Here is a 16343-nt window from a genome sequence, read left to right as displayed (position 1 = left end):
ATGAGCAGTTTAGTCTCCTTATCTGGAAAAACAGAACACTCAACCCTCTTGGTATGAAAATTAAATGACAGCATGTATGTAAAGTGGGTACTGGGGTGCCTGGCAAAGTGTAGGTGTTCAGGAGGTGGTAGATATTACTGTTCCTCTTATTTTCCTCAGCTGTCACTGGTATGACCACTTTGCTGGGCCATTCCAGCTTTGGCCTCCCCTGCCTGGGGTATGCAGAGCTCCAGGATACCTGATGCTCATGAAGTGTTCGTTCTCAACCCAGAGCAGCCAGTTTGCTCAAACATATGACCTGGAGATTTGAAAACAGAATCTTTAGGGTAAAAGAAATCCTAAAGATAATTTAACTTAAGCCGTTATTTTTTTTAAAGGTTTTATTTATTTTTTCTTGAGAGAAACAGAGAAAGGCAGAGACATAGACAGAGGGAGAGGCAGGTTCCCTGCAGGGAGCCTGATGCAGGACTTGATCCCAGGACCCTGGGATCACACCCTGAGCTGAACGTAGACGTTCAACCACTGAGCCACCCAGGTGCCCCATTAAGCCATGAATTTTATAGTCTCAGGAGGGGGTGACTTATGAAGATTACAAAGCTGGTCAGTGAAGAAACAGGACAAGGATGGAGGCTTTTGGTGCCCAGATGAGCACTGTTTCTTCTCAACACATTCAGTGAGGAGTTCTTGCTATGTTGCCTTTTGCTCTTTGTTAGTAGACAACTGTCTTTTCTGTTTACTCATCTAAATGGAAAGAACTGAAGACTGAGTATTTCTTTAACTGGGATCATCCTGTCTGTCACTAATTTCTATCAGACTTCATAATACTGGGTGGTACCTAGCAATTTCTTGGTGGTGTGGCTCTCTTGGGGCATGTGTTCAGCATGAGTGGCTTCCTACTTCTCACCTGGAACCCTTTAATTAAGAAAATTAATTGTATTACATTTTATGACTTCTATGCTCTTGAGTTTTGTGTTACCTGTTATCTCTCCAAATATATGCACAAAAGATTTTCTTCTTGACTATCATGCTTAGTTTTACATTGGTAGCTGAAGGAATTCTTTGAAAGACAGAATGAAGACTACGTCAAGAGGTCATTGAATTTCAAATAGTCTATATTTCATGTTATTGCTGTAAACACTTATTTATGACCTAGTTCATGCCCCAATTGTTAGAACCTGTTAATTAAACCAAACTAAACCAAACCAAAACCAAAACCATTGTTTCTTTTTTTGAGAAGCTCTCAGCTTGGTGGTAGTGGAGCTAAAGATATAAATGAATCATCATTTCACATTATGTAGTAAGGATAGAGTTATAGATAGAGTTGTAGATAGTGTCTGGGGGAACAGGAAAAGAATCAGGAATAGCCACAAGAGTGGCAAGGAAATGGTCTGAATTTTGAAGGAGTCAAGTTTATAAAAGTAAAGTGTGAGAGGCAGGGCAGAGAGTATAGTATAACAAAGCATAGAAGTGTCTACCAGCATAGTTTGCATTGGATTTAAAGCTAATTTTATTAGAGCATACGTAAGCATGGGGAAAAGAGTGCTGGGACCTGAGGCGTTAAACAGGGTCAGGATTTAGAGGCCCAGTTACACTGAGGCTTTGCCATGCGGCCGCTGAAGAGCCCTTGGATGAAGAGTGACGGGGCTTTGTTTGTGATGGATGAGACCAGTCTTGAGATGGTTGAGCAAGAGTTGAGGAGGGTCCTGAAACCTGTAGTCCACTTTGGCAGCTGCTGCAACAGCCAGTATTGAGAAGAGTGCTGATAATCTGAACTTGAGTGAAAGTAGCAGGCGATTCTTCAGGCAGGAATTTGGTGGCTCTTTGCTGGCCACCATCTTGTGCCTAGTAGAGACAGCCTGAGAAGAAGGAAAGCAGCCATGACTGCTGCTCTGATGGAGCTTTGAAGTCTGAGCAGGGAAGGGAGGCAGAGATAAATCAGATAGTCTGCTCATGAGATGTGTAATTACCAAGGAGATTAATGCAATGAAGGAGTGGAAAGTGTGAGATCGAGCAGACAAGGACCTATTGAGAAGGCAGAGGGTCAGGGAAATCTTCTTGATAACAGCGACACTGACGGGCAGGACACATTACCTGAGTGATGGAGTGGGTGAGATTTTTCCAGACTGAGGGAACAACCAAAGTAAAGGCCCTGTGACAAAAACAGATCATGGTATATGTGAATAATAGGAAGGAGGCAGGTTGGTTGGAGCAATGCTAGATAATAAGGTTAGAGAAGTATCCAGGACCAAGAATTGGTAGGAACATGGAATCCAAAGCAGAGAGTATGGAGTTTATTCTAAAAACAATGGTAAGTAGCCAGAGGGGTTGCAAGCAGGAGTAGCATGTGACTTGCAGGCCTGAAAGCTCAGCGTGGCTGCCTGTGCCCAGAATGATCACTATAGAACAGGAGTGGCAGGTAGGAGACAGGTACAGAAATGCAGGTAAGATATCAGGTAGGCACAGGCTACATGGTGGCACTGAAGATGGAGACATGTGGATGGGTTCAAGGTATCTGAGGAGGTCAACCTCACAGGGGTTAGTGTTGGATTGAATATGGCATTAGGGATGTGGCAAGGTCAAGGGAGCTAGGCCTTTTGGCATATGCAACAGACTGGATGGTGATATAATTCAATGAAATAATATAACTCTAGAGGGAAACTGGATTTAAGAGTGAGATCATGAGTTTGGTCATGGGTTTATGTTGAGTACTTGGAGGTGCCCACATGGAGATGTCAAGTTGACCATGGCCATGGTCTAGAGAAAGGTCTGGAGATGCAACTTGGCCTAGATGATAATGGAAGAGGTGGATATGAACAAGACTACCAAGGAAGGACTAGAAAGTGGAAAATAGAAAGTTTAGCCATGAAGAAGGAGGCACTCATGGAGACATGTTAGGAGATGAACTTTGTCTGACTTACTGATTGATGATTTGAAGAGGTGAGAGAAGAACTGTTGCCTAGAGTGACTTCCAGATTTTAGTTGTGTGTGATCTGGTGCAAAGTGATACATTAACTGGCTGGTGATGACCTCTGTCTGGGACACAGTGAATTTGAATAGTTTGTAGGACGTGCAAGTAGTATTGTCATTATAAAGGACACAAGGTTTTTCATTTTTCTAACCTTCCCTTTGATAACGTCTCTGTGTCCCATCCCAAGTAGAGAGGAAGAATGTGGGGTGAGGTGGTTGATTGTTAGATGTTGGTGGGCAAATGGGGAAAGGAAGTAGTAGAAAAACAAAGGGCTGGAAAGTCAACACGAGGGGAGATAGCTGTACAGCGGAGTGGAGGAATGAAGGATCTGAAGAAAAACGAAGAGAACAGGATATAAAGAATATGGAGAAGCAAGGGATGGAGGATGGAGCAGTGAGGAGCAAAGATAAAACATTAGGGTCATTCTCTCTCTCTGTCTAGGACCTAGACCAGAGCTTGGCCTAGGGCCACTGCTTACAAACTATAGTTAGATTATTAGGTAGTGAGATTTTATTACACAATCTTAGCAGTTTATATATAGAACCGAGAAGTGAACTCTCCCAGTAGCCCAGCTTTTAGGTTTTTCCTTAGCAATTTAATTATTTCTGGTTTGAAAATATGCATTTATGAGATGGTCATTCATCACACCATAGGTTTTGTTCTTTACTTGACTAATGTTTATTGAAGGCCTGCTCAGTGTCATGTTTTTCTTTACACAATTGTGGTATAAATAGTTGGGAATGTGTCATACATGATTCTAATGCAATTTCACGTGGATATGATTTCTTAGCAGAAACAAATGGATATGCAGAAAGAATTCCTAAAATCATTTATCCGAAAAACAATTCAATTGAAGTACAACTTGGTAAGTAAAATTATTGGAGTCATTGAAATCACTAAGGGCAGATTAATATACATGTTTAATATAGAACCAGTTGAATTTCATTGAATGTACTGAAACTTGATAAAACATTTTTAAAATTCATGTAAAAAAGGTTGGAAAAATTTAGCAAGAAAATAATTGCATAGAAGAAATAAAGAGACCTTTTCTAGTAAATATTAAAGTGTATTTAATTATAAAACAACAATAAATAAATACTGGTATTTGCATACAAATAGAAAGATTAAAACAACATAATGGAAAACAATAAGTAGATCCTAGAATAGAATATACAAAAATCTCATAAAGGAGATTTGTGGTTTAAAAATGTGTAGAGAACAGTATAGTTTATGTGTGATATTAGTATAACTTGTTAAATGTGAAGAATATGAGGCATAAAAATGGATTTTTGATGAATTAAAGAACTATGTATAAAAATAAGCCCACAAAAGTACCGTTAAAAACTAAGATAAATCTATATCTAACCTCTGAATGGTGTTCTTTCTATACATAAAATTAATAGAAGAAATCACAGAAGATTAAAAATTAGACTAACATAAAAACTGTAAATGTCTGTATATAGGAAAAATGGTAAAGTTAAAATGTGAATGAAAAACTAGGAGAGCATATTTGGAACAGAGACATCAAAAAACAGGTAATATCATTTCTGTACAAAAATACCAACAAATCAAGGAATAGGAATAAGCTAAATGAGATAAATGAATAATTCACAGGACCAAAAAGAAAAAAAACTAACGAAATATGAGAATATAGTCATCTGCAATAAAAGAAACATGCACTAAAACAATGATATCTGTGAAATTGGTAAGGATTAAAAATGTATAATACCAAATATTACCAAGGATAATATAAAGGGTATTCTAATACATTACTGGCCATGAATATGAGCAATCCCTTTAAACTATTTGTGTTTAAAGCTTTCCAAAGATTTTCTGTCTCACACAGAGTAATTCAAAATCCTTGCATTCCCAACATGGCTCTCCATGGCTGACTTCCCCTTGCCAGTGCTCACATTGGTAAGCTCACACTTGATTGCCCTGGCATACCTGCTGTTCCTTGACCATCTCAAGCACAGTTCTACCTCAGAGACTTTGCACTTGCTGTTCCCTCTACTTGAAATGCTCTTCCTCACACAGCTTCGTGGTCTCTTCCTTCACTTCCATCAGATCATTGATGAATGGCATCTCACTTGACCACCACATTAAAATAGCACACCTCTGGGGCGCCTGGGGTGCTCTGTCGGTTAAGAGTCTGTCTTCGGCTCAGTTCATGATCTCGGGGTCCTGATATTGAGCCTCACATTGAGCCCCATGCTGAGCTGAGTGAGGAGCCTATTTCTCCTTCTGTGCCTCCCCCTGCTCATGCTCTCTTTCTTGTTCTCTCTCAAATAAATAGATAAAATCCTTAAAAAAAAAAAAAAAAGCACACATCACTCACTGTTATGCTCTATCCCCTGACCTTTCTCTATTTTTTGTAAAGTACTTTTCACTACTTCACCTATTTTGTTTTGGTATCTCTAATTCTATTTAAATCAGTGTTCCTTAGGAGCTGGCTTTTTCTCTGGTTTGTTCCTTCCTATATCACCAGTGCTCAGAAAAATTTCTAGAACATGTTCAAGAAATAGTTGTGAGATAAATAAATGAATGGACTGGTATAAACTATGTAGAAGGAAATGCCAGTATGTATTCAGAACCTTCACAAATATGTATAACTTTTGTGATGTAAATTCTAGGTGGTAAATTCTAGATGGTAAGCCATATACAACAGAAACAGATCCCCAGGGCCCCAGGTATAGATAGATAGATAGATGATAGATGACAGATAGATAGATGATAGATAGATAGATAGATAGATAGATAGATAGATAGATATTAATTGTGCTTATTATGTTCAAGGAAGGAAAAGAGATGATTGGGGCACCTGGGTGGCTCAGTGGTTGAGCATCTACCTTTGGCTCAGATCATGATCCTGGGGTCCTGGGATTGAGTCCCTTGTCAGGCTACCCACAGAGAGCCTGCTTCTCCCTCTGCCTATGTCCCTGCCTCTCGCTGTATGTCTCTCATGAGTAAATAAATAAAATCTTAAAAAAAAAAAGAAAATATATGATTGCAATTTTCAAAAGACAACTGTAAACTTTAAAAAAAAGAATATTAAGTTTGGAAAGGAACAGGTAACTAAAACCAAAACTCAGTGAAAGCTTTAGTAGCATATGAGACATCTGAAAAAGAATTACCGAGTGAGAATATAGGTCAAGAGAAAATGGCTTAAGCACAGAGAGACAAGAGACCAGAAGTTAGAGAGGTTACACAGAGCTAACATGAATATAATTGCAATCCCAGAAGAAAGAGAGAGAAAATGGGAGGAGAGGCAATATTATTTAGGTGATAATCTCAGAATGTTCCAAAATGTAGACATGTTCATGTAAAGGCCCCGGAAGCTAAGGAGACTCAACAGGACAAATAAGACCAGAGCTACACCTTGAAATACCATAGTGAAACTGCAAACAAAAACAAAGGAAAAATATCTTAAGAGTTGGGGGAAAAAAGAGGGAAAAAAGCCCTTTGTGCACAACAATACGCCCACTGTTGGAATTTTTCATGAAATAATGGAGGTTGTCAGCTGAAAAAAAAAATACTGCTAATTTTATAGTGAGTGAACATATGACAAACTAAAAGTGGCAAAATTTGCCAACCACAGTCTTACACTAAAGGAGCTACTCCAGTGTTCTTTAAGCAAGAGGAAATGATTCCAGATTGTGAATCAGCTGCGTAGGAAGGAAGGAAGGAGCAAATGTTGGCGTAAATATGAAAAAATCCAAATGAATCTTGGATGCATAAGGCAATAATGATGACGACTGTTTATGGAATTTAAAATATATATGAAATTGGAATTCACAACCACATTTGCCTGTATGCTGGAAGAAAGTTAATTGCTATTGCATCCAAAGACTTTAGATTCTCTTAGAGAAAAGAATATAAATATCAATAATATCAGACTTTGATAAGTTCAAAGATCTATGTTTTAATATTTACAGTAACCCTAAAATAGTAATAATTTGAAAAATACAGCGTTATATGGAACAATGAAAAATAATCAAGAGGAAGATAAGAAGGAATAAAAAGACAGCAGGAAAAAAAAGACTGATACAGGACAGATGCTACAAATAAAAAAATATTTAAGATAGTTGATTTAAGTGTACATTTGTTACCGATTGCACAATGGACCAAATGCTCCGAATGAAGATTGTCATACCGGATTTGAAAGAAGAAATCATAACTCTGGGCTGTTTATAGATGCTGGAAGAGAAAAGATTAGAAAATGATATATGGTATAAACACTAACCAAAATAACTTTGGCATAATTATGCTAATATCAAAGTAGATCTGAAGGTAGAATGCATTATTAGAGGTAAACAGAGATGCTTAATAATGATTAGAAGTCAATTGTGAACCTGTAGACACATAATAACTTGGCCTTAAAAGTGTGTGTGTGTGTTTCGTGTGTGTGTGTGTACACATGCAGAGAGAGAGTTAGGTCAGGATTACAGGGAGAAATTAAGTCCACACCAATAATGGAATAATAATAATGGCAGTTTGTAAGATAGCTGGTAGAACAAAGCAAACAAGACACCCTATCATGACAAACAAAATGTGCCCAACAAATGGCCTAATGTTCATATTCTAGAGTCCTGAGGCCAATGACTATAGATTACACATTTTTTCTAAGTACAATGAAATGTTTAATAAGTAGCATCTAGGTGGCTCAGTCAGTTAAGCATCTGCCTTCAGCTCAGGTCATGATCCCAGGGTCTTGGGATGGAGCCTCGAGCTTGTGCTCTCTCTCTCTCAAATAAATAAAATCTTTAAAAAGAAAAAAGAAAAAGAAAGGAGAAATGTTTAATAAAATTGACCATGTATTGGCTGTAAAGATTGATTTGCAAAAATCCAACAGATTGAAATCATGTAAACTATATATTCTCAGACATAAGACACTGATGTTGGAAATATGTAATAAAAAGACAATTAGAATAACTGTATAGGTTGGAGAGCAATCATATAAAAAACCCTCTAGCCCATGTATAAAAATAGAAATCAGAAAATAATTTGAGAATGAATACTCATGAAAGGATTACACCAAGGTTGGTGGGATACAAAGATTTGCTCAGAGCATGATTGATAGTCTCAATTAGAAAAGTAAGTTAGTTGAAATATCCATGAGCTGCACGCTCACCCCTGAAGACAGAAAAGGAGAAGCACATAAATCCAACAGAAATGGAAGAAACAAAGTGAGGAGTAATAGCAGAAAATAGTGAGATAGGAAATGAACATGCAATTGAATGATGAACAGAGAAAGATGTTGTTTTTTTGAAAAGTGGAATGTATTTGCCAACCCCCTGAATGATTAAGAAAGGGAGGAAGGCACAATCTGAAGGAAAAAGAGGCCATCACCATCGATCATATACAGTTGAGAAAGATCATAAAAGAATGTTCTGGAAAACCTAGCGCCAAACAATTTGAAAATCTAAAAAGAAGTGGGCTATTTTCCCTAAAAACCAGTGCATAGGATCTGGCACAGGAACATACAGATTCCAGAATAGGCATATGACTGTAAATGTAAAATCTTGTCACAAACAATTCTAGATCCACTTGGCTTTCCTGGTGAATTCTGCAAAGCATTTAATAAAGAAATTTGACATATTTAAACAAATTGTTTCACAGCATAGAAAAAGAAGAAACAGCCGCCGTTAACTCATTTTATTAGGTCAGGAAAATCTTGACACTCAAACCAACAAAAATGTTGTTACAAAGGAAGTTTCCGGCCAATCTCATTCATCAACATAGATGAAAAAATTTAAGCACATTATTAGCATATTTATTTGACAGCAAACCCAAAGGGTGATACATTGCAGTTAAGTTGGGCATACCTGAAGCAATGCCAAATTGCTTCACATTAGGTAAGTCATCCTTTTATTTTACATTAATAAACTAATGGAGAAAAAATAATACACTTGTAGATACCAAAAAGTCATTTCAAACACCTGAACAAGGAATTTATTATTAAAAAAAAAAGAACTTTTAAAACTAGGAATGTAAGAGAATGTCTTTCATCAGATTTTTAAAAATTTATCTTTAGAAGCCTATAGAAGAAACAGCATACTCAAGACTGAATTATTAAACATATTTCCTTTGTTTTGAAGGAGAGCCAAAATCTCAACAGATTTTATTTTTTGCTGAATTTGATAAGTCGATTATAATGTTGGTATGGAAAGGTAAAGACTGAATAACAGGGATCCCTGGGTGGCACAGTGGTTTAGCACCTGCCTTTGGCCCAGGGCGTGATCCTGGAGACCCGGGATCGAATCCCACGTCAGGCTCCCGGTGCATGGAGCCTGCTTCTCCCTCTGCCTGTGTCTCTGCCTCTCTCTCTCCCTCTCTGTGACTATCATAAATAAATAAAAATTAAAAAAAAAAAAGACTGAATAACAGTCAAGACATTTTTAATGACAAAGAACTAGCTGAGGGTATCTGTACCACCAGCTTTCAAGATTTATTAAAAGGCTACCATAGTTTAGACAGTGTAGTTTTGACACAAGGATAGACATTGGTTAGAATTGAAGGCCCAGAAATAGATCCACCATATAACGCACTTGATTTTGGCAAAGCAAATGCTGCTCCAGGCAAGGTGTGATCTTTTCAATAAATGGAACTTGACAATGGGAGGGAATACAAAATAAAAGAAAAATTGACTCCCTTCTCACACTACTTATAAAAATTATTTCAAGTGAGTTATAGATCTAAATATGGAAGTCCAAACGATGCATTTCTAGAAAAAAAAGAAACTTCACGCTGTGACAGTTTACAACAGAGGGTATCAACATGGCCAGGGAAAGTATAAAAAAAGTGCTCGACCAGGTGCAATCTAGGGAAATGCAAATTCAATTCACTTTGTGATGTCTCCACACATACATCGAGATGACAAAAATAGACTGACCACACTACACACTGTTGAGTGTGTAAAGTAACCAGCACTCACCCATACTGCTGGTGGAAGTGTAAATTGGTACAACTGCGTTGGAAAGCAATTCGGCCTCTCTTTTAAAGTTGAAGGTACGTGTGTCATCTATGATCTACCAATTTTACCGGTAGATAGGTGTGTGTACCCGTCATGTACACGGGTGTGTAAACGTGAAAGGTGTTCACTAGAGCCTCAGGAGGCACGCAGGAGGGAGCTCCTAGCAATCGTACTCGTTGAGGCAAACACTACAACGATGCAGATGTGTGCCTAGCGGCAGCCAAATAAATACTAATATATTCTCTTCTCTGACTGGAGCACATGTACGTGCAGCGGCATGGGTGAGCATCACAAACAAAATGTGAGGCAATGGAAGCTACAGTTCAAGTATGAGTGGGTAAGCGATAAAGTATAAAGTAGGCAAGGGACTGGTGAGAGGCTTCTGGAGTTCTGGCAATATACTGTTTTCTTGGGCTGAAGGTGGTGTGGATGTGTCTTTTACATTTATCTTCTATACTTTTTTTAGTACATATGTGTCATAGTTTACGATTTAAAAAAAAAAAAACACCTTATTTCCACCTAGAATAAAGAAACACGAAGTATACTGTGTAGAAATACAGTATTTTTTTAAGGTAGAGTAAATAGATGGAATATATTGGGCCCATGGAGCAAAATAAAATAGAAAATAAATAAATATAAAAATATAAAATTATTAAATATAATTTGTGAATGTGTGTGATGGAGTCAGGATAGGAGTCACAAATGGTGAAGTTGAAATTTCACTGGATTTAGAAATAGAAAACCAGGGTTCATGTCTCATTTCCTTCTCAAATGTGTGACCTTGGGCAAGTTACCAATCTGTCTGAACTTCAGTGTTCTCATCTGTAACATGGACACTGCTGCACCTCCTCTTTCCTGATTATAGGACTGTTTTGAAGATTAAAAGACTGAAGGAGATGATGTGTGTGAAATACTTTGCAAAGTTCTTTGCTAAGTTTCCTAAGACTGGTAGGAGTATTTGTGTTTCTGATATTGTAGAGGTCATCGGCCAGAAGCTGGTGATATTTGGCAGCATGTGGATATCTCTTTACAGATACACACCCTGGAAGGTCATTTGTCCCTTATGATCTGTGTCCAGGGAAAGAATAAAATAGAGGAGCACTGACCTCCAGGGGGAATTTTTAATAATCAAAAGATATTCAGAATATTATTTAATCAATTGCTTTTTTTGTAGGCTTTTCATGTAACATTTATGAATTCATTCTTATAGGCTCCGCCCTTACTGTGGACTGCAACATCACAGACACAAGGGATAACACAAATCTCCGATGCTGGAGAGTCAATAACACCTTAGTGGATGATTACTACAATGAATCCAAACGGATCAGAGAAGGATCTGAGTAGGTGTTGGGTTTTTCAGGCTTCCCTAAAAGCTGGCAAGAATTCCTTCACTTATATTACATTGGTGCTAGTCCTGCTTTTTAAAAATGCTTCTCACTGACGCCTCCTAACTTTTTTTGGCTTTGTCTCTCTAAGATCTCCTCAGGGCTATGCGGGGCAGAGCACCTGGTTCAGAGAAGTGTGAGGTGCTCATGTTCTCAATCCTTCCTACATCCTAGTTAGACAGAGAAGGCAAAGCATCAAGCATGGCCTTCACACACCAAAATCCATTACTCACAGCTACTCCGCAAAACCAGCCTCACTCCTGTTTGGTTTTATCATGAGCCATAGATCTTCAAGACTTCAGTAGTGAAGCAGGCAGCAGCCTGGGGACTTTGCGGGGAGACAGGATTTCATCATTGGCTACTGGCATGGTAGAAAGCCAATCTGTGGTGGCACGAATTGGGTGGCGTAAAGCAAGACGAGTGAGGCCAGAGGGTGGAAGAATTTGTGCTGAGTCCCGCAAGGTAGTGAGGATTAGTAGAGAGGAGCAGGAGAAAGCTCTGGAAGGCTGAGGATGCCGTCTGTCACAGTCCAGAAGAAAATAAAGATCTGGAACGGCACAATCCATGCACCTCGCTGAGCTAGTGTGTGAAGCCTTCTCAGGGTAACAGGATGGCCCCAAGTGTTCCCTGGAGAGAGAATTTTATTCTCAAGACTGAAGATGATACACTGTGTTGGGTAACTGTGACTCACATATAATTGATTGGCTTCTCTTTTTTACAGATCCCACATTCCTTTTCAGAAACATATTTTTTACACAGTGAACATAACCTTCTTGGAAGTGAAAATGGAAGATTATGGCCACCCTTTCATCTGTCATGCTGGAGTGTCAGCAGCATACTTTATCTTAAAACTCCCAGGTAGTGGTTTGGTGGGGTACATGCCGTTCAGAGGGTTCAAAATGATGACAAGGAGACATTGGGGGTGAGGCAGGAAGGTGATATTCAGGCATGAGTTTCTTGTTTGGAATTTGATGGTTTTAAGCTCATTTGCAGAGGCAGGGGGTGAGGGGGCATGCTCCGGAAGGCAATGAATGACCAACTCAAGAATTTCCAGCCATCACTCCTGTCTACTTACCAGGGGCTTTATGAGTCTCATAAATATTACATGACACGGTCTTCTTATCGTGACCATTGCATTCCCAAGATCCCTGAAGTCTCTATGTTACAGGTTCCCAGACCCACATCTTCCCCAAGGGATAGATGGCATTGTGGTTCCAAGAACTGGAGAAGGACAAAGAGAAGTGGAGGATGGGAGGGAAGGGCAGATCCATCTAACAGTGAGAAGCTAGAGGTTCGAACAGGTGGTCAGGATGGGATTGGACACCCGCACGCAGAGAAGAGCAGAGCAGATCTGCGGAGTAGTGCTGGGACTTAATCAACAGATTGCTATTTCTGTTGACCCAGAATGTGTTTTAGTTATTATGCTTTTTCATGCCATTCATTTAAAGATGTGCAGTAGTGCATAGGGATATCTTTGACCTCAAACCATTTGCCACATGATGTGACTTAGGGCAGGTTCTGATAAACTCTTTAGGGAGTTTTTTTTTTTTTTTTTTGTAAGTGAATGTGCTCTGGGGAGTTTCAAAGAAAAGAGAATTTCCCCTTCTCTCCACCCCCACTCCCACCACACCCCCATTCATAGACACCTTCTAGTGGAGACTAAAGCATTGGGAAGGGGCTGATGAAGGAAGTGGTGTGTGCAGTGGGTTCTAAGAATGGAAAGACTTTCTCTTCCTCTGTTCTTCTTCCACTTTTCAAGTTCTAGAGCCTCCTTCCATGGCCTGACCGGTTTGGGCTGCGGCAAGGGAGAAAGCTGTGTTGTTCCTCCATGGGACCCGTAGGAGCCTGTTTGCTGGGACTTGACATTCCAGAGGAACCGGTTCTGCTTCTTGGTCATCTCCCACCCATTGCTTTTGCCATAATCACTCCACAAAGTGTTTGCAAAGCAGAGCAGAGGAGACTCCCTTTCTGAGGCTGTGCCTTGCAGACAGGCGTCTGGCCTGGACTTTGAGACCTTATTGGCACAAAGAGAATGAGGGGGGACCCTGGCTTGCGGCTGGTCTGATGGAGAAGACAGAGTTGGCTTTCAGGGGAGGCAGCTGATGGCTCTTTATTTATGACGGTCATCCTGCTGCTCAATTCTGAGTGCCCGTGAGAGCAGTTATGACAGTGGAATAATCAGGATTGTGCCACAGAGCCACCGGGGAGGGCCTTCCAATAAGTGTGTTCAGGTTTTACCCTTAGAGTGTCCAATGTTGGCTAAGTGAGACCTGGCCGTGGGTGTTTGGTGAGCAGTCCTCATGCACCGGAGTCACGCCGTAGCCACCCCCGGGAGCTGGGATTCTGCAGAATTGCCCTCCCCAGGTTCCCAAGGGCACATTTGCTTCCTAAAATTCATGGGCCACACCAGATTATTCTATTCCCATGTACCTATCATATTTAACTGCCAGAAAAAAAAAATGTAAGCAGTATCCTCATTGACCTCTAATATGTTTCCATTTGGCGTTTGTAACGTGATCTGTAAAAAGTAAAGTATGTAATTGACTCTTTGTACTATAATTATCATTTGATTATTTATATATTTATTTGCTGTCTTTTGTAGCTCCAGATGTTCGAGCCTACTTGATAGGAGGGCTTCTCGCCTTGGTAGGTGCAGCGGTGTCTGTCACGTACATCTACAACATTTTTAAGATTGACATTGTACTCTGGTATCGGAGTGCCTGCCATTCTCCTGGGACCAAAGAAGGTAAGCGTGGGGAGCCACTGAAGAATGCCTCCTACTTGGCATCTGCTCATCTATATAACCATTGTAAATACACTTGATCCTATTTTACTAGCTTGCCTTTCGAGTTGTTGGCAAATTTGGAAGAAGGGCTCTCCCTGGAACATCTCCACGGTCACCAGGATCGTTTAGTCAAATGAGGCTTGTGGGCTAATCGTGGCTGAGCAAATCTTTGCTAAGTAGCAGGAGCACATCATCTTCTGGGTCCCACTGTGACCATTTCAGAGAGGTTCTCACATCTTCTGCTGTTTGCCAAAGAAGACAGCTTCTCCTAGAGCAACAGTGTGCTCTCCATCTGCAATACATATTCAACACCGTGGGCGTAGAAGCAGAGTTTATGGTATGGAGAGTGATGAGCTGCCTGTGGCTCAGCTCTTTCTAGACTGGGTACTTGATGCCTGACGGAATGATTGATTGATTTTAAATTTTATTCATTTATTCATGAGAGACACAGGCAGAGGGAGAAGCAGGCTCTCTCCAGGGAGCCCGATATGGGACTCGATCCCAGGACCCCGGGATCATGCCCTGCACCTAAGGAAGGTGCTCAACCACAGAGCCACCCGGGCATCTCTGCCTGGAAGATTTAAGTCCCTGACTCCCAAGGCTGGAGAGAAACTTGGGGTTTGCGTCTGGTTCTCCACTTACTTCCATATGATCTTAGGAAGTATTGGCTATAGAATGAAAGAAAAAAACAAGGAAGAAAGAAGAGAAGGGAGGAGGGTGGGGAGGAAAGAAGGAGGGAAGGAAAGGGAGGAAGAGAAGAGGGGACAGAGGAAAGGGGTGGGGGGTAGAAAATGACCAGACCCTGCCTCACAGAGTTTTGTAGCCACAATTGAGTTGAAGTCCAGGAACACCCTGAGCAAGGACCTGGGGCACAAGGGGCATCTTGTTGTCTGAGGGCCAGAGCCAGCTGCCTCTGCCACTCTGCCCCAGGTTTCAGTGTGGTCTGTTCAGCAGACGTCCTGGCAGCACGTCTGAACACACAAATGCCTGAGTGTGATCCTGAAACTGAGGAATAGGCACTTCCCATCAAGGTGGTGGGGTTTTTCAAGCCCCGATGCAGGGCTTGAACTCACGACCCTGAGATCAAGACCTGAGCTGAGATCAGGAGTCGGACACTTAACCCACTGAGCCACCACCCCTGCCAACCATGGTGGTTTTTAAAAGTCTGTGCTATTTTCTTGTTGTCTCAGAATGGTGTGATCTATTAAGGCTTTGAAAAAAGTATTATGTCTGCTTTAATGTCCCCTGATTGGATGGAAAATTAATACATGGCTGAGAGAAGTCTATGCATTTCATGTGCATGGAAATTCATTTACGCCATTCAAATCCAGAGACTAGCAATGTGGACAAGAGCTAGAATTCAGAGAAGTGGGTGTCCAAACACGTTTTATTAGTACCTACCACTAAGAAGGGTATTATTCACGTCAGGTGCCAGGTTTGCATATACAACACACAGTGCAAATTGCAGCAGATGCCCTAACTTGGGCTTTATTTTTAAGTTCAATTTCAGAATTCAAAATTGGCAGTCATTGAGCAACGTAGGAGGCAACGCATTCTTTTTTGAGGGCAAAATTCAGTCGTGGAAACCCGACTGCACATCAAGTGCAACGTGAAGCAGCCTAGTGCTGTGGACAGTCAGCTGGGTGTGTGTGGGGGTCTGTCTTTGGGGCGGGGGTCCCCGCAGAGCCTCCCCGTGGCTATGCTCCCACCTGCATCTGTGGCAGAGGAGGCCAGTGCACCACCACTTATCTTTTCTGACACAGGCGTGTGAGCAATCCGCCGGCTTTCTGCTTATCAACTGACTGGAACCTGCAGGGGCGTGAGTGGTGTTCCCAGATCTCTGGTCCTGGTGCGTGTCTCACTCCCTGACTCACCATGACTCCCAGGAGCATGAGAGCCAAGGGCCTGTGCAGCTGCTTGCTGGTGAGGTCGAGTTTAGCAGGAAGAGAAAGAAGGAATAGTGATTCACCCCAAAGCAGGGGGTGAGCAGCAGAGCTGAGCAGATGAGAGACACAGGGAGCCCCACCCTCTGCTGAGACCAGGCTCCAGCCCAAATTCAGGCTGCGAATTTGGACATAGGGGCTCACAGTCAGCCAGGGTTCCTCTTTTTTTCCCCCTTAATTCAGATAAGTACTTGCGTACTTTATGACTAAATCTCTGCAGCTTCACCTAGAGAACTACCCCGTAATTCCTGTCTGAGTGTTGGCTTTGACAATGAGCTAGCGATGAGAC

The 16343-nt window shown here is 41.0% G+C and overlaps 1 protein-coding gene across 3 annotated transcripts in view; it reads left to right on the top strand.

Annotated features, from left to right (window-relative positions):
- The window catches only part of IL1RL2 (interleukin 1 receptor like 2), a 43999-nt gene that overhangs the window by 13327 nt on the left and 14329 nt on the right, over nt 1-16343 (top strand). For 2 of the 3 annotated variants that reach the window (XM_025463490.3, XM_025463498.3), the window contains exons 6-9: nt 3759-3833; nt 11152-11281; nt 12048-12184; nt 13929-14072. In XM_025463490.3, coding sequence (XP_025319275.1) covers nt 3759-3833; nt 11152-11281; nt 12048-12184; nt 13929-14072 — 486 coding nt within the window. The remainder of the gene's footprint in view (nt 1-3758; nt 3834-11151; nt 11282-12047; nt 12185-13928; nt 14073-16343) is intronic. The other variant, XM_035696179.2, reaches the window with a different exon arrangement.

The sequence above is a fragment of the Canis lupus genome, chromosome 10, assembly GCF_003254725.2.
Source record: "Canis lupus dingo isolate Sandy chromosome 10, ASM325472v2, whole genome shotgun sequence".
NCBI lineage: Eukaryota > Metazoa > Chordata > Mammalia > Carnivora > Canidae > Canis > Canis lupus.
This window is presented reverse-complemented; position numbering and strand designations above follow the sequence as displayed.